The sequence below is a fragment of the Gopherus evgoodei genome, unplaced genomic scaffold (assembly GCF_007399415.2).
Source record: "Gopherus evgoodei ecotype Sinaloan lineage unplaced genomic scaffold, rGopEvg1_v1.p scaffold_48_arrow_ctg1, whole genome shotgun sequence".
NCBI lineage: Eukaryota > Metazoa > Chordata > Testudines > Testudinidae > Gopherus > Gopherus evgoodei.
This window is the reverse complement of record NW_022060069.1, coordinates 860,693-878,742: the sequence shown is the minus strand read 5'-3', so window position 1 is coordinate 878,742 and position 18,050 is coordinate 860,693. Positions and strand designations below refer to the sequence as shown.

At 62.7% G+C, this 18,050-nt stretch overlaps 1 protein-coding gene across 3 annotated transcripts; it reads right to left on the bottom strand.

Moving 5' to 3' along the window:
* Nucleotides 1-3,775: 3,775 nt before the first annotated feature.
* LOC115642969 (cdc42 effector protein 2-like) lies at nt 3,776-16,394 on the bottom strand. 3 transcript variants are annotated; one of them, XM_030546694.1, is made up of 2 exons: nt 16,333-16,394; nt 3,776-5,709 (listed from the first exon to the last, which is right to left on the bottom strand). In XM_030546694.1, exon 2 carries the CDS (start codon nt 5,435-5,437, stop codon nt 4,712-4,714), a length of 726 nt encoding a protein of 241 aa, XP_030402554.1. In that variant the 5' UTR covers nt 5,438-5,709; nt 16,333-16,394; the 3' UTR covers nt 3,776-4,711. The 3 variants fall into 3 exon arrangements, with proteins under 3 accessions (XP_030402554.1, XP_030402555.1, XP_030402556.1); XM_030546695.1 differs by lacking the exon at nt 16,333-16,394 and adding an exon at nt 13,093-13,140; XM_030546696.1 differs by lacking the exon at nt 16,333-16,394 and adding an exon at nt 11,062-11,113.
* Nucleotides 16,395-18,050: the final 1,656 nt, after the last annotated feature.

The window sequence follows — 18,050 nt, the reverse complement described above, 5'->3', positions numbered from 1 at the left end:
GCCAGATGGAGCTTGGCTCCGTCACTGAGATGGTGCCACCTCTGGGGTGTAATGTGGCAGCTGGTCGAGCAGCTGCACAGCGAGAAAGCAGGGCCAGCAGTGAAGCCAAAGCCTGTGAGAGACTTGGGCTCCAGGAGTACAGCTGGGGCGTGCATGAGTGGAACAGATGCTCTGATGTGCCCTCTGCCCTGGGGGGAGCAGCCTGGGGAGCAGGTCCTGCCGTGTGCTGCTCGGGGTCCCTGCTTCGCCCTGAGTGGCTCTGGCTGGTGGTGTGTGGGGCTGGGGATCAGGTTGTCACCCTCCATCCGGTGTTTATACCTTCCTGTAAACACTGGCAGTAAGTAGTTCTTGTGTGGCTGCTGGCTCTGGACCATCGGACCCATCTCGGTGCTTTCCTGGCAGCAGAGCATGACCCAGGCCCTTGCTGGATCCCTGGGGTGCCGGGAGCCAGGCGCTGCTGGGTGCAATCACGGGGTGGCTGTCACAGGGTGGTCGCCACCTTGGCAGAAGGCAGCTGCGGGGGCTGTCGACAGGAAGACAAAGTCCTGCTGACTGGGTCCTTGCAGCTGGGAGTGGGGCTGGGGTGTGTGTGTGAGAGGGTTCTGGCACCATGGGGCCTTGATCTCGGCCAGGGTCTGGGCGGCACCCAGCATGACGGGGCCCCAATCTTGGCTGGGGTCTGGGTGGTGCCTGGCACAACGGGGCCCTGATCTCGGCCAGGACCGGTAGGTGCTACTGTCCCACAGAGGGTAATAAGCTCCCTGGTGTGGTCTGACCCCTGGCTGGGCTGAGCGCTAGGGTCTGTGTGGATGGAAGCCGGCTCGGTCAGTGTCGCGGCAGCAGCTGGCCTGAGAACTTAGGTACTGAACCCCGCTCCCAAGGGGGAAGGAGCCCTCTTCTGCTGAGCGATGGAGACGGCTGCAGCAGGAATCCCAACTCCCCAGAGCATCTAAACCCAGCCTGCAGCCAGGTCTGGGGGCAGTATGGGGCTAGCGGAGGAACCAATCAGTCATGCCTGCTGTGAGGGGGTGGGAAGGGGGAATGTATCAGAACTGGGGCCCTGCTCCCCTTCACCCCCGGGAAACTGCTAATAGAGGAAGGGGGTGGAAAGAAATGACTTAAAATAATAAAGTGTTACCGGGAAATATTGTCTGGTATGGGCAGGGGAGCCCCTCGACCCCACTCCCCTCCCAGAGCTGGGAGAGAACCCAAGCGTCCTGGCTCCCAGCCCCCCGGCTCTAACCCCAAGGCCCAGGGAAGGGGAGACAGTGGGGGGCTCATTCTCCTAGGCCCCAGCCCGCTCTCATTGTTATGTTCTGGGGCCCACCGTGACCCTGGTGAGTCCCTGCATCCCCGCTGTGCTGTGGGGAGAGGGCTGCTGAGGCAGGCGCAGGTGGGGGGCAAGTTTCCCCCAGGGCCTGTTCCCCAAGGCGGGTCCCACACCCCGAATCCCCAGGCAGTGGGGGGAGCAGCTGTCCCGGAGCCCAGCGGGCAGTCGAGGTGGCACCTGCTCCCTGGTGGCCAGGCCGGGTCTCTGCCAAGCCCCAGGAATTCGGGGGTGGGGTGGGGTTCTGTGGGTGCGGATGCAGCAGGCAGGAAGGGGCCATTCTGGGGCTTTGGGTCCCAGCACATTTTTTAAATCTTCCCAGAGTTAAACTGCGGCCTGGGTGAACCTCCCCCCCCCGGTCACAGGGCCAACACGCGGGAGATATAGCAGGAAGTGCCACTTCAGCCCAAAGCATCCACTGGTTGGAGCAGGGGGTGGGAGCCAGCACTCCTGGGTTCTCTCCCCAGCTCTGGGAGAGGAGTGGGGACTAGTGGTTAGAGCAGGTGGGGGCTGGGAGCCAGGACTCCTGGGTTCTGTTCTCAGCTGTAGAAGAATCAGTGTTGTGAGCCTGGGGCCCCTTTGGGGCTAGACCAGGCCTGGGAGTTTGGTACCAAATGTGGCTCATGGGGCCCAATTCCCTGCCACCCAGGCCCTTCTGCTGGCATCTCGCTGGGTGCCAAGCCCTGCCCTTCAGCTCAGCGGTGGCATTATGCTGCGTGACTGCGGACCAAGGCCTGGCTCCTGACACTAAACCCTCCACAGATCCGGTCGGGCGCGCGCCGAGGAGCAGACAGGCAGGGTTGCCCAGTGGTTAGGGCTCTCCCCCGGGACTCAGGAGACCTGGGCCAAGTCCTGGCTCCATGGAGTTGCGTGGCACTGCCTCACACAGCACGGTGAGGGCAAAGCAATGGGGGCCAGAGACGAACTGGAGAGCAGGACAGAGCCCTGGGAAACCGACCCTTCCGGCAAGGGGGGAGGCTGTTTTGAGCCTCGCTCAGACTGAGGGACTCTCCCCTTCCCAGGCACCCCAGGGCTCTGGCCTGTTTTGCTGCTGAGGATGCAGAGCCGTGGGGCTGGAGCATAGCTGGGGGCAGAGCCCATGCCAGCCATTGCCCTGCATCCCACCCGTTCGGGTGCAGCTGGTCGGGAGCCTGGGTCACGCGCTGGCCCTGTGGTGCCCATGGGGGCCGGGCTCCATCACAGGAAGCAGACACCCGGGACGAAACACTTTTATTGTTGATGCGACTCCAGGTGGCAGGAGAGCGAGGGGTCAGAGGCCACGGTGATGGGCGCAGGGGGGGATGCGCTGCAGGGGGCTCACACGGGGAGGACGGGAGCCGTTCTCCAAGGGGCAGGAGCTGCTGAAGAGCCAGAACTAGACACAAGCCGGACGATCCCATGCGGAGCCACGTGCTAGCAGGCTGGGGCCTGCAGGGAGCACCAAGTCTGTGGTTAGAGAGACAGGCATCACCAGCTGGGATTTGCCAAGGATGCTGCAGGGGCTCAGGGCAGAACCTGCGGGACCCAGCAGTGGCTGTGGGGCAGCCCCCTTCCAGGGGGGCGGGAAGGTTTGGTGCCAGAACCCCAGATGTGCTACCCTGGACTGCTCTGTCCTTCAGCCTGGCCACCCTCGAGGGGCAGCAGCCTCTGCGGGCTGAGAGGCGGGAGCGGCTGGGTGCTGTCAGCGAACAAGCCCCAAAACGGTATGAGTGAGTGTGTGTAGGGGTGTGAGTGTGCAGGTGGGGGAGGATGTGGGGGGGCAGGGAGTGTGAATGTGTGTGCGTGTGCGTTCTCCCCAGTCCCCTTCTGTGGTGAACTGGGAATGTTCTTAATGTTTTCTCTGAATACTGTGTTGGTGCCTCAGTGTCCCCATGGCAGTTCTTAATATCTAGGTGGTGGGATAAGGGTGTGTGGTTGCTGCAGAGGAAGGGGCCAGTGCCCCTAAATGCCTGGCACTCTGTCTCCTAGCAACTGATGGCCTGGGCCCCTCCCCTGCAAAGGTGCCAGCTGAAGGTGTTGGAGACAAAGAGATCAGGTGACCTCCTGGCCCGGGAAAGGAGCTGAGCAGAGGAGAAGGGGCTGGAGGGGGTGGTTAGCCTGGAGCTGGCTGGGGACGAGGAGTGAGGGCAGACGTGGGGGTCTGGCTCACTGCCCCCCAGAATGGACCCAGCCGAGGGGTCCGGTTCGCTGTATCTACAAGCTCTGTTTTAGGCCCTGTTCCTGTCATCGAATAAACCTCTGTGTTACTGGCTGGCTGAGAGTCACGTCTGACTGCGAAGTGGGGGTGCAGGACCCTGTGGCCCCCCCAGGACCCCGCTGGGGTGGACTCGCTGTGGGAAGCGCACGGAGGGGCAGAGGATGCTGAATGCTGCATGGAGAGACCCAGGAGGTGAAGCCGTGGGAGCTTCTTGCCCTGAACAAGTCTGCTCCAAGGGAGAGGAGGCTCCCCAGAGTCCTGACTGGCTTGGTGGGGAGCAGTTCCAGAGCATCGCCCGGGGACTCCGTGACACCCTCCCGGTCACCAAACCTCCCTGTCCTTTCCCACCCACCCCGGCGGTCCCGTCCTCGAGGCTCCCTGCGCAGGGACCTGGGGAAGGGCTCCCTGCAGGAGCGGGGTCAGATCAGATGTAAGGATGCTGCCACAGTGACGGGGGGGGGGGGGGGCGGAGCCCAGATCTTCCTGCTGTGGTGAATCACACGGGGTCACCCTGGCCCTAGAGCGTATAGGAGCCCCTCGCTGGGGTCAGCGGCCAGCCAAGGCCTAGGGAGGGAGGGGTCTGAGGTTACCCTGGGGGAGGGGGGTGTTAGGGTTTAAATATGGGTTCTGTGCCCAGTGGGCCAGGATCCCGCAGCCCCGAGCTGGGTCCCGGGGGCCAGGGCTGGAGCCAGGCAGGCGCAGCAGCAAAGCGCCAGGAGCGTCCCCACTGGTGCAGCCCATTCCATGGGGCCCGCGAGTCTCCGGCTGCCGCAGAATGAGGAGCCAGGGGCTGGGCCCACAGCTCGGCCCATATCCTCACCGGCCCAGAGCCCAGCCCGCCCAGGGGCAGAGCCGGGCAGGGGGCTCTGAAGGCCTGAAACTTCCTGAAGTCCAACTGGTGTTGCTGGCCAGGCAGAGCTGGAGGGAGCGTCCATGCACCGTGTTCTCCTCTGCCAGGCGACGCCCAAGGCCGGTTCCGGAGCCGCGCTGGGTCAGGGGCTAAGCCGTGCCCCTCAGTCCCCTCCGGGGGCCAGTCCCAGCAGGTTCCCCACAGAGCCCAGGCGGCCATGGTGCCCCTCGTGGGCCCAAGGCAGGGGCGCGGGGCAGAGGTCAGGGTGTTCTCTGAGTGAGTGGCACCCCCACAGATGGGGGGCGGGAAAGGAGCCTCCCTGGCATGGAGGACGGCTCTACACGGCCTTGGCTCTGGGCAGCTTGTACTCCTCCATGATCCGCAACACGTCGTCCAGGATGGAGGGGCCCAGGTCCACGTCCAGGTCCAGGCCCAGCAGGGACTCGGAGTGCGGGACAGAGGCCCCCGGGGAGTACGGGGGCTCCTGGGTGTCCGCGCTGACCCGGGCGCCGTAGCCTAGGCCCCAGGGGCCCGGGAAGGAGCCCTCAGAGGAGGTGGCGGAGAAGGAGATGGAGGAGGGCAGCTGCTCGTAGTGGGAGATGGAGGAGAAGGCCAGGCCCTGGCCGCTGTGGAATCTGCCCTCGCCGCAGCTGACGGACATGGAGCGCTGGCTGCCGGGCACCTCCTCCAGGTGCAGCCGAGGCGGCTTGGGGGGCGCCTGCTCCGGGCTCGGTGCCCCGCTGAAGACGGGCACGGAGACGGCGCTCTTGAGCACGCTGTGGTAGCCGCCGGCGGAGGGGCCCCAGGCTGGCTCGTGGCCCACAGCCTGGGTGCTCTGCGAGGCCAGGCGGCGGCCCAGGCTGGGCAGCAGGTCGTACTTGCCCTGCAGGAAGGAGAGTTCCCCGAACATGTCGCCCTCGCCCTCCGGCCCGATGTGGGCGCTGTGCCGGAAGTCCCCCAGCGGCGGGCTGATCATGTCGCTCGACAGCACGTCCCGCAGCCGCAGCTTCCGGCCCCGCTTCGGCGTCGAGGTCTTCAGGTAGATGGGGGTCTTGGCTGGCATGGCGAGGCCCTGCTGCCTTAGGAGTTCTGAGGACTGGCAGGCACCCGCGGGGACCAGTCCCCCCCGGCCCGGTGGGTGCTCCTTGGTGCCCTGCTGCGATGGTACCTTGGGAGTTAAGTTGCCCGCAGGACTGGCCCAGGATGTCCCCTTCCTCTGGGGTTTGGCAAACAGCCGCTGCCTCCTGGGCAGCGCGGCAACTCAGAGTCCCGGTGTCGGGGCGACCGGCCTGGATCTCCCCCCCGTCAGCCGGCCACGGGGGGCTGCATCTCCACCTGTAACAGCCAGAGCAGGGAGCGTCACCGGGGGGGGCATGGCACTGCTCCAGGGTGATCAGAGCTCCTGTTTTCAAAGGGACAGTCCCGTTTTTGGGGACTTTTTCTTATATAGGCACCTATAACCCTCCACCCCTTCCATTTTTTCACAGTTACTGTCTGGTCACCCTACGCTGGCCACACACCCCCTGGGGTCTGGGGCACCCAGCCTGGGGGGCGGGTTTGCAAACCGCACGGCAGGGAGTGCAGGGCGGGGGCTGAGGCTGGATGCCCGCAGGGACGGGCGCAAGCAAGAGGAGAGGGACTTGCAGAGCTGAGACCTGGCATTGTGGGGTCTCAGGGACAGGACTATGGTGCAGCCTCAGCCCCGCTGAGAACGACACCCCCGCCCCAGGGGCCACTTCCACCCAGCCGGCCTCAAACGCTCTGGGCTCTGAAACCTCCTGTCCCCTCGGTGGGAGGGGTTAGCAGCAGCATCGTGTGTGCAAACACCCGCACACACCCATGTGTGTACACACAACACCCACGTGTGCACATGCACACACATGACAGTGATGTATACACAACCACGCATGCGCACATGTGCACGCACACACATAAGTGCACACACAACCACCACGTGCATGTGCACACCCAGGCCTAACCACTATGGGCCTGCATCCATCCAGGTTCACCACACATACGTGACAGGCACGTGCATACGCACACAAAGCTCCCAGCACCATGTGTACCCCCCCATCCCACCAGCCGCTCCCTGCCCTGCCTGGGAACATGCAGCACGGGCCATGGGGGGTCAGGCCCTGTTCCAGTTCTGCGGCGCGGCATGAGGATCTGGCTGGAGTCACCAAGGGGCCAGGAGCGGACCAGGGAATGCTAGGAAGTGGGGCTGCTGGGAGAGCTGGGCTCTGCTCAGTTCTCTGACCATCCCCAGTGCCTGCTTCTGGACCCTGCTGGGCCCAACTCTGGTCTCTGAAGGGAGCTCCCAGCCCCAGGCAGAGACGGATGGTGAACCCCAGGCCAGGAAGATGGAGCCATGTTCTGGGGGCTGTAACCGGGGGGGGGGAGCTTTGCTTAGCCAAAGGCTACAGTTTGGCCCATGGCAGAGCAACTGAAGCCCCCCCAGCCCAGGAACCCCAATGTCAGGGCACTGGGCAGCCAGCAGGATCCTTCCCACGGACACCTGGACCAATCCACGGGCACCACTTCAACCCGGGCCCCGCAGGGCTCCCTGGGGCAGCTTTCCAAGAGCCTTCAACTGGGGTGTGTATGTGTGCGTGTGAGTGCACGTGTCCATGTGAGTGTGTGTGTGCATGTGTGTGTGCATGCGAGTGTGCCTGTGTCTGCATGACTGTGCATGTGTGCGTATGCATGTGTGAGTGCATGTGTCCATGAGTGTGTGTGCAAGTGTGTGTGCATGCACGCAGGTGAGTGTGCCTGTGTGTGCATGCATGTGCATGTGCATGCCTGTGTGTGCACATGTGTGCACATATGTGTGCCCGTGCCTGTGAGAGTGTGTGTGTGTGATGAACTAGGAATGTTCTTAATGTTTTCTCTGAATACTGTGTTGGTGCCTCAGTGTCCCCATGGCAGTTCTTAAGCATCTGGCAGAGCAAAGGGCCAGTGCACCTAAATGCCTGACACTCTGTCTCCTAGCAACTGATGGCCTGGGCCCCTCCCCTTCAAAGGTGCCAGCTGAAGGTGTTGGAGACAAAGGGATCAGGTGACCTCCTGGCCCGGGAAAGGGGCTGAGCAGAGAGGAGGGGCTGGGAGGGGTTGTTAGTCTGGAGCTGGCTGGGGTCAAGGGTGGAGGGCAGACCTGTGGGTCTGGCTCACTGCCCCCCAGAATGGACCCAGCCGAGGGGTCCGGTTCGCTGTATCTGCAAGCTCTGTTTTAGACCCTGTTCCTGTCATCAAATAAACCTCTGTGTTACTGGCTGGCTGAGAGTCACGTCTGACTGCAAAGTGGGGGTGCAGGACTCGGTGGTTTCCCCAGGACCCCGCTGGGGTGGACTCGCTGTGGGAAGCGCACGGAGGGGCAGAGGATGCTGAATGCTCCAAGGAGAGACCCAGGAGGTGAAGCCGTGGGAGCTTCTTGCCCTGAACAAGTCTGCTCCAAGGGAGAGGAGGCTCCCCAAAGTCCTGCCTGGCTCGGTGGGGAGCAGTTCCAGAGCATCGCCCGGGGACTCCGTGACAGTGTGCACGTGTGCAAGTGCATGTGTATGTGTGCACACGTGTGCAAGTGTGCACCCACATCTCCCCTGGCTGCCCTGCTGCCCAGCTCCTTCCATCCTGCTCTCGCTCCAGAGCCAGTCACTAGTTTTGTTACCATAAATGGCTGCACTGCCTCCACTTCCTGCCAGGAATGGACCCAGCGGGGCAGATTAATGGGGAGGAAACGGCCCTACCCCCCGTCTCTGCACTGACCTCGCAGGACAGCCGGGCAGCCACGGGGCACCGTCTCTTCCTCTCATTCCTGCCTAAACACAGGGGCTTGGGGCTGAGCTCAGGGCACAGAGGGCTCATGTGGGGTTGGGGTTCCGGCCTGCTCCCTCCCAGCCTTTGTGCTGTAGGGCTGGGGATGGCACAGTGGGGGCTAGTGCTTAGAGCGGGGCGGGGGGACTGGCACCCAGGACTCCTGGGTTCTCCCACTGCCCTCCCAGAGCCAGTGAGAACTAGTAGTTAGAGCAGGGGAGCTGGGAGCCAGGACTCCTGGGTTCTCTCCCTGGCTCTGGGAGGGCAGTGGGGGCTAGTGGTTAGAGCGAAGAGGGGAGCTGGGAGCCAGGACTCCTGGGTTCTCCCACTGCCCTCCCAGAGCCAGTGAGAACTAGTAGTTAGAGCAGGGGAGCTGGGAGCCAGGACTCCTGGGTTCTCTCACTGGCTCTGGGAGGGCAGTGGGGGCTAGTGGTTAGAGCGAAGAGGGGAGCTGGGAGCCAGGACTCCTGGGTTCTCTCCCAGCTCTGGGAGGGCAGTGAGGCCAGCAGTTAGACTCTGACTGTCCCATCTAACAGGGAAGGTGACTAAGCGGCAGGAAACACCCTCGTGCAGACAGCACACTGACTCCTCAAGCCAGCTGCGACAAGCACCAGCAGAGCAGCTGATTCATTCAGCGACACGTCCTGCCCAGGGCTGCCCTCACCCGTCCCCAGGTGAAATCGAGGTCCGACCTCGACCCTGGGGCTAGGGCTGATGGTGGGCAGATTGGACCATTTCACCAAGGGGCCCTTCCCTGAAGCCCACGACTCTGAGACCTACTGGACCTGCCTGGTGCAGGAGCTGCGTCCACACAGCCCAGCAGCAGCCCTCAGCAGGGGCCCGGAGCAGGCTCTTGGTTCTCCCAGGGCCAGAGATCCCTGCACACAAGAACCAGGCAGCATCCTGCCTCCAGCCGCGCGCGGCCAGTCCCAGCTGCAGGAACCCGGCCATGTGCAGCCAGAGGACAGCATGGTGCTGCCTGGGGAGAGCTGTGTGTCCTGAGCGATGGCCTGTTATGCTCCAGCCCATGGCACCTGGAGCATCATCCCAGCAAAGCCCAGGGGTCAGAGTAACTTAAAGGACTCACAGGTACTGCCAGAGTCTTGAGGGGGCGTGGCCACAACTGGAAGGGGCGTGGCCTTTCAAGATTTAAAGGTCCTGGGGCACCAGCTGTGGCTGGGAGCCCCAGGGCCTTTAAATCAACCCAAGGCTCATAGGCAAATTAAATGGCTGCCAAGCTTCAGGGGGGAATGGAGCCCGAGCTTTGCCGGGCTGGGGCTGGGATATAAAGGGCCTGGAGCTCCCGCTGCTGTGGGGAGCCCCGAGCCCTTTAAATCCCCGCCCCAACCCGGCTGCCAGAGCTTCGGGGGGGAATTTAAAGGGCTCTGGGCTCCCTGCAGCCGCGAAAGCTGTGAGCCCTTTAAATCCCCACCGAGGAAGCTGGTGCAGTCTGGCATGGCGTTCTGGCTCTTGCTGGTACACTGTACCAGACCGGACCGGCGTACTTTCACCTCTGGCAAAGCCCTGGGCTCCGTCGCGCCGGGCGCCGCCCAGAGCACAGCCGGGATCAGGGCCCCGCCGTGCCGGGCACGGCCCAGAGCCCAACCGGGATCAGGGCCCCGTCGCGCAAGGCGCCGCACAGAGCCCAACCGGGATCAGGGCCCCGTCGCGCCAGGCGCCGCCCAGAGCCCGGCCGAGATCAGGGCCCCGTCGCGCAAGGCGCCGCCCAGAGCCCGGCCGAGATCAGGGCCCCGTCGCGCGGGCGCCGCCCAGAGCCCGGCCGAGATCAGGGCCCCGTCGCGCCGGGCGCCGTCCAGAGCCCGGCCGAGATCAGGGCCCCGTCGCGCCGGGCGCCGCCCAGAGCCCGGCCGAGATCAGGGACCCGCCGCGCCGGGTGCCGCCCAGAGCCCGGCCGAGATCAGGGACCCGCCGCGCCGGGTGCTGCCCAGACCCTGGGTGAGATCAGGGCCCCGCCGCGCCGGGCGCCGCCCAGAGCCCGGCCGAGATCAGGGACCCGCCGCGCCGGGTGCTGCCCAGACCCTGGGTGAGATCAGGGCCCCGCCGCGCCGGGCGCCGCCCAGAGCCCGGCCGAGATCAGGTCCCCGCCGCGCCGGGTGCTGCCCAGACCCTGGGTGAGATCAGGGCCCCGCCGCGCCGGGCGCTGCACAGACCCCGAGTGAGATCAGGGCCCCATTGGGCCAGGCAATGCACAGACTCAGAGTGTCTCTGTACTGCAGAGCTCGCAACAGCCCTAACACACAAGGCAGACTTGTTACCCCTGTTTCATGGACAGGGAACAAAGGCCCAGAGGGATTCCCAGATTCCAAGGCCAGAAGGTACCACTGTGACCAGCTACTCTGACACCCCTTGACCCCGGTATAATACACGCCAGAGAACTGCCCCCGAGCTCTTAGGAAAACAGCCACCTTGATTTCCAAATGGCCAGTGCTGGAGAATCCCCCACACCCTTGGTAAGTTGCTCCAGTGGTTAATTACCCTCACTAGCAAAATTACACCTTACTTCCTGGCTGAATTCATCTAGCTTCAAACTCCAGACAGCGGCTTGTCTGACCTCCCTCTGCGAGCCTGACGAGCCCGCCAGGAAACGTGTGTTCCCCTGTGGGCAGCGCCAGGCTGGGACCCCGGCACCCCTGAACCGTCCCTGTGCTCAGCTAAGCAGCTGGAGCTCTCGCCATCTATCACTCCCAGGAGCTTTCGAACCCGTCGGTCATTCTCCTGGCCACCCCAGTCGACCAGCGGGCCCCAGAAGCGGCCCCAGGCTCCCAGCAGCGTCGCACCAGGGCCAAACACAGGGGGAATCACCTCTCTGCTCCTGCGGGAGAGTCCCATTTCTCCATCCCAGGGTCTCTGATTACTCACCATGACCCCCAAACCTTTGTCAGGGTCCCTGCTGGCCAGGCAGCATCCCCTCCCCCGTCAGAACAGGCGGACGGAGGCTGTTCTCTGTTCCCAGCCATCCTCAGACACATTAAAACGCAGTGTTCGCCTGTGTGCAGATGGCCAGGAGATCCGCATGGCTCTGTGCCAGTCACCCAGGCTCTGCTTCGTTTCTCTCCCCTCGTTTTCGTGCCATGGGCAGTGACTTGCTCAGGAAGGGGCTGCAGCAGAGCTGGGACAGAATCCAGGTCGCCTGCCCCCCTGACAGACCCTTCACCACACAGCCACCCCCACGTCCCTGGCCCTCTCCTTCCTGCCTGGCCCAGCCTGCAGCTGCCATGAAAAGCCCCAGGGCTCATGACCCCCAGCCATGAGGTTCAGGGACCTGGGACCAGGGGCCAGCTGGAAGCTCCTAGCCCACTGTCACTCATAACCAATATATGGGGGGGGGGCCACTGCCCACCGAGACCCACCTGGCTCCCCCTCCGCCCAGCCTCCTTGGGGGGGTATGTTCCTGGCGGAGAAGAGCCAGTGCTCGGCGCTCCCCCCACCCACAGCCCCGCTGGGCCAGGGCAGCTTAACAGTGGGAGTGCCCCCCACCCCCGGGGTTATAAATAAACCGCACGCCCGGGAGCGGAGCCACCTTAACGCACGGGGGGGGAGCATGGGGGACAGAGTCCAGACTGGGGTCTAATCCTGCCCCCAGGGCAACACTCCCCCCCCGCGGTGTTCTGGGCTCTGGGGCGTGAAGGGAGCAAACAGAGACATGGGCCTGGGAATCTGCCCCTGGCAGCGTCTGGAGCTGCAGCCCCGTCCTCTGCCAGCCCCAGCCCCTGGCCTAGGTCAGCCCCCCTGCCCCGCCCCGAGAGACGGCGCAAGAAAGGGGTTCGTGGGTGCAAGCCCAGTGCGGGGGCACAGGCCAACACTCCCAGCTCACCCCCCAACCCAAACACACTAATACACCACACACTCCCACACAGCAACACACACATACACATATCCACAACCAAAGCCGGCTTACACGCACAACACACCACACTAATACACCACACACTCCCCCACAGCAACACACACATATACATATCCACAACCAAACCCGGCTCACACACACAACACACCACACTAATACACCACACACACCAACACACACATACACATATCCACAACCAAACCCGGCTCACACGCACAACACACCACACTAATACACCACACACTCCCACACACCAACACACACATACACATATCCATAACCAAACCTGGCTCACACACACAACACAACACACTAATACACCACACAGACTCCCACACACCAACACACACATATGCATATCCACAAACATGATTCACACACACAACACAACACACTCCCAAAAACTCTAACATGCACACACAGCACATAAAGGCACAACCAAACCCAGCTCTCTCTCTCTCTCTCTCACACACACACATACACACACACCACACCAATACACCACACATCCACAAACTCTAATACACACACACTTTAACACCATCACACATGCATATTCACACACACACACACACATCCTGACCCATCCCCATCCACCAACACATAAATACACATATCCACAAACCCGACTTGCACATACACAGCGCAACACACTAATACATCACATGCCCACAAACTCTAACACCAAAAACACACACACACACTATTGCATATCCACAAACTAAGTCCCTGCCGTGTTAACACACAAGCACAAAGATGCACTAATATGCATGCAGAGCACACACAGTGACATGCACCCACATGCAATGACATGCTCGTGCACACCCTGACACACACACACGCACAAACGCACACCCTAACAATACACACACAGAAACACACACCCTAACAATACACACACTGACACACACACACACAAATGCGCACTGACAGACATACACACCCCCCCCACTAACAACACACACACACACCCTGGCAGACACACACATTGACACACACCCTCACAGACACACACACACACACACACACACACACCCCCTCACAGTGCAGAGGCGGCGGCCGGACCCGCTGCGCTCCAGCCCGGGTGGCTCCCGCTCGGGGGTCCCGCGGCCCGGCGCAGAACCGGGCTGGCCCCGTTCAGCCCCCGGCGATCCGCCGCCCCTGGCCGGACCCGCGCGGGGTCCCCTCCGGCCGAGACCCCGCGGCACCCATGGGTGCTCGGCCTGTCGCTGGCGGGGTGGGGGCTGGAGCCGGACTTGCCTGGTGCTGCCGGGCGCTGCCCCGGATCCGGCTGCTGGCGCGTCCTGCGCGGGGCTGGCTCCGCAGCCTGGAGCCGGGCGGGTCTCGGAAGCGGAGCCGGGAGCCTGGAGCCGGGAGCCGCAGGGCGAGGGGCAGGAGCAGCCTCCGCCCCCCGCCCGGGATCGCCAAGCCACTGACGTAACGCCCCGAGCCTGGCTTAAATCCGCGCCCGCGGCCCCCCCCAAATCCTGGGCCTGGGGCTCAGTCCCCGAGAGTGACTCAGCCTGTGTGCGCGTGCAAATACGTGCGTGTAACCGCGCAACTGTGTGTGCACAAAGCCATTGCAAACCTGTAAGTGGAAGCATGTGTGCAAACACGAGTGTGCAACACTGGCCATGCAAGCACATGTAAGTGTGCACGCGTCTGTGCGGTCAAATGTGTGTGTGCAAACGTTTGTGCACGTGTGTGCAGATGGGAGAGGGTGCCCCCGTAAGTGTGCAACGCATGTGCAGATGAATGTACGATGTGTGCAAACGTGTGAGTGTACAGGCATGTGTGAGTGTGCCTGATTAGCAGTTGTGGGCAGGGCTTGGGAGGGACAGGCCGCAGGTAGGGGGGCTGTGAGGGGCACAGGCCGGTTCGGGAGGGGTCTGGGGGCAAAGAGTGGGGAGCTGTGTCTATGGGGGGGTCACACAGACCCATATATCTGCTGAACTTCCTCGTCCCCTCTACAGGGAAATGGCTCCCTCCTGAGTCTTCCCTCCCTGGGGCGCGGGTGAGTCAGGGACCGAGACTGTCTCACACATGGGTCCCCCCGCCCCCCCATAGATGGACAGACCCAGTCTGCTAATCATGGGCTAATAAGGCAGGGCACGTGGTCTAGTGTTGGGGCAGGGGCGGGGAGGCTGGGAGCCAGGACGCCTGGGTTCTCTCTCAGCTCTGGGAGGGGAGTGGGAACTGGGGGGGCTGGGAGCCAGGACTCCTGAGTTCTCTCCCTCTCCGGGAGGGGAGTGGGGTCTGGTGGTTGGGGGGGTCTGGGCAGCCCAGAATTCTGGGTTCTCTCCCCCGCTGTCACTCACTCGGTGGGCAATGATGAACATTCCTCTGCACCTCAGTTTCCCCATCTCCACGGAGTGCTGTGCCCGCCCCCCGCGGGCTGGGGGGATGTGTGGAGTGTGTTGCTGGGGCAGGGCAGCTCTTGGCCTCGCAGCCCCTGTGGAAGAGGCACCAAGCCCCCCGGCTGCGACAGAGTGTGAGGCCCTGGCACTTGGGGGAGGGGGGCGGCTGTTTGGACCCCACAGCGCAGAACAGGCCCTGGGCTACAGCGAGCTCTGACTGGCAGTGACCTGGGGGGTGCTGAGTGGGGCTGTGTGCGTGGGGTGCCCTTTGGGAGGAGCTGGGTGGGGTGTGGTGCTATGGGGCAGGGGCGGGGGAGACATTTGTTCTGGGAACTGCAGGATTTTCCCCTTTGGCTCCTGCAGAGGAATCCCAGGGATGGGAAGTGCCTCACGCCCATCACCCATTGGGGACAGGAGGGGGAGAGGAAGGAGGGGGCGGTTTCCTGACAACATAAAACAGGAAATTTCACAGGAAATTAAATTGCAGCTAAACAAAAATCCCTGATCCCAGCTCCCAGCACTGGCCAGACCCATCCCCCTGTCCCATTCAAACCCAACCAACCCCCTCAGCTCTGCCGGTCCCCTCACTCCCGACCCGCAGCCCCTGCTAGCCCAGCCCTGCCGGTCCCCTCACTCCCGACCCGCAGCCCCTGCTAGCCCAGCCCTGCCGGTGCCCCTCACTCCTGACCCTCAGCCCCTGCTAGCCCCCCTGCCCTCCCCAGCTCTGCCGGTGCCCCTCACTCCCAACCTGCAGCCCCCACTAGCCCAGCCCTGGGCTCCTCCCCCAGCCCTACCGGTGCCCCTCACTCCCAACCGGCAGCCCCTGCTAGCCCAGCCCTGGTATGCCCCCCACACCCATAGCTGCCCACGTTCCAATCTCAGCTGTCGGCAAAGAGTGTTTATGATTCCCAGCAGCTCTAGCTGCCCCCTGCCATGAGCCGTGTAGAGTCATGGGGGTCCACTCAACACGTGGTCTGTACTGCTGCCCTGCGCGATGCTCGATGCCCAGCCAGAGTGGGCACCTCCCCACAGCACACAGCAGCCCTGCTCACTATGGGAGTGATGCCGTTGGCTCAGATCGCTGTCTCAAGCCTCTTTCCCCAGCTGAGCCTTTGATTCTAACCCCATACACCAAATAGCACAATCCAGGCCCCTGAAATCACGGGACTTGCTTGAATCGTAACCAGCACTGGCACCTGCCTCTTTGCCTCCTGGTGACCATTGGGGGTCCCCTTTCCCAGCTTCTCTCCCCAACCCGCAGGGACAGAAACAAGCCCTGTCCAGTTAAAACCAAGATTCTTGCCTCATCCCAGGACTCCAGGAGCTGGGGCTTTCACAAAACACCAAACACGGTGAGAGTTGGGAACACCGCGGAGGGAGCAGCTACTAGAGCCCAGCCTGTGGGGAGCTGCACTGCAGCAGCGGCTGTTTAGTGTCCTGATCCCAGCTCGGGGACAGTGTGGGGCATGGGGGGGGCGGCCTGGAACCCTTCTATTCCCAGGGCAACACCCGCAGAAGTGACAGACACCCTCTGCATCCCGCGTCCCCGCTGGCCCCGTCCCCAGTCCAGGGATTAACCTGCTGCCCAGGGGAAGAACACATCAGTCTCCAGCCTGAGCCAGGGCACCCCCTACGCACACCTGCCCCAAGCGCTGCTCCCATCCCAATCTGCCCTGGAGTCCTGGGTCTGCTGGCATGGGCATGGTCACGACGGCTGAGTGGACAGAGACTGCGCCATGTGCTGGGGTGATTTAGAGGGCACTGGGGCCAGGGCCACGTCCCCCAGCAGCCTGGTCCCCCAGCGCTCCCTGGCCGTTGTGGGCTTGCACATCCTGGCTGCAGAGTGGCATGTTCCCAGCCTCCCCCGCAGTTAGAAAGATGGTTCTGGGCTTGTCCTGGCATCGTCCGCCCAGTGCTGCCCCTCACCTGCCATTCCCACGCGGCTGAGTCCAGGATGAAGGGCCATGGGGCCTGGTGAGATTACCCAGCGCTAGCTGCTGAGGCACTAATCCAGCACAGGTTTGGAGCTTCATTAGGTCCCTGATCCATTTTCCCTGTAAGCGGATGAGCGTCTATAGATAGCAGCCCCTCAGGCGGGGGCTGCATCAGCTCCCTCATGGGTCAATTAGTCTAATGAGATGGCCCACAAAGACTCTGATCCCAGCACACCAGGCACCAGGCCAGAATGAGATTAATTTCCCAGGGGGAGGGCAGACAATAGCCATCTCCAGTGCAGATTGTGGATCGACCCAGGGCTGAACGACCTGGGACATTCTGGGTGGGGGTGTCAGAGAACTCTGAGCTCCAGGGCCCGTGTGCTGGTCTGTTACATAATCGTCCCTGTGCAGTGACCTAACCAGGCAGGACTGTCTATGCAGCAAAGGGCTCCGTGACCTTGGAGGAGCATGACCTGGCTGGGTCAGACCCCGTCCATGCTCTGCACCCTAATGCACGAGTGTCCCTTTTGCACCTGCTCCTACAAATCCCCCCTACGCAGGGCACTGACCCAGGTCTGATGGGCCACTTGCCAGGATTCGGGCAAAACAGCCCTTTGCTTAATCTCACCCCACCCCTCCCGACTGCATTAGGCGCTGAAGCACCCGGGCAGACGCCATCAAACGAAGGCAAGTGAGGTGGGCCAGGTATGAGGTCATCACTCAGTATGAACAATCCACCCCGCGAGTGACACCGTTAACCTGACCCACCCGCTGACCCAGTGCAGACAGCACTAGGCGACCGGAGAAGTTCCCTGCCGACCCGGCTACCCCTCAGGGAGGCGGATTAGCCATGCAACAGGAGCAGGCCTAGGCAGTGTCTCCACTGAAGTGCTGCAGCAGTGCAGCTGTGGTGTTTGAAGCGTAGACGAGCTGTGACAGTCACAAAGCCCCGTGCAGCTCCACCTCTCTGCAGGCCCGGGCTCCTGTTGCTACCAGCCGGGCGTGTGCGTGTCAGGGAGCTCCCGGCCCCTCTCCCACCCAAGTCTAGGAGTAACTTAGGGCACATCTACACTGGAAACGCTGGAGCGCGGCCATGGCACCTCAGCGTCACACTGCCTATGCGTCCCGTGAGCTGTTCTCGCGCCCCCTCACACTCACCAGGCCCTGCTGCTGCCTGCACCATCTGGGACCCCCATTCTGGCCACTGTGGGTCAGATCCTGCTTGGCTATGGGGACATTAAAGCCCCAAGCGTCGGCCGGGTGGTGGTAGGGAGGGGTCACGGCACCATCTAGAGGGAGCTGGGATTAGAAGCAATACGCAGACACGAGGACGACTCTCTGGGTGTCCCACACCTTGCAGCTAAAGGTGGGTGTAAAAAGTTTCTGGGATCTGATTTCCTATTAGCTGAGACAAGATGGGACCAAGCTCTTCCTCAGGTCTGGGAAATGTCCTCAGTGTCACAGCTCAATTCCTCCTAGCTAGGCTGTTGAGAGGCGTGTTTCACTCTCCAGCGGCAGTGATTAGATTGCTTGCCAGCTCAGGAGAAATCCCACTTCCCTGCGCAAGGCTCCTGGGCCCTGTTCTCTGCTTCTCTACAGCGAGCGAGATTTTCAAGTGAAAGGAGTCTGAAGGCACCGGCAGCTCTCGTGGGCACCCTCCACGGAGGAGATCCACAACTCTGCCTGAAGTATTCAAAGATGCTAATG

What these genes read in the sequence shown, in the direction of transcription:
- LOC115642969 (XM_030546694.1), bottom strand. Translation starts at nt 5,437, where the DNA reads ATGCCAGCCAAGACCCCCATCTACCTGAAGACCTCGACGCCGAAGCGG.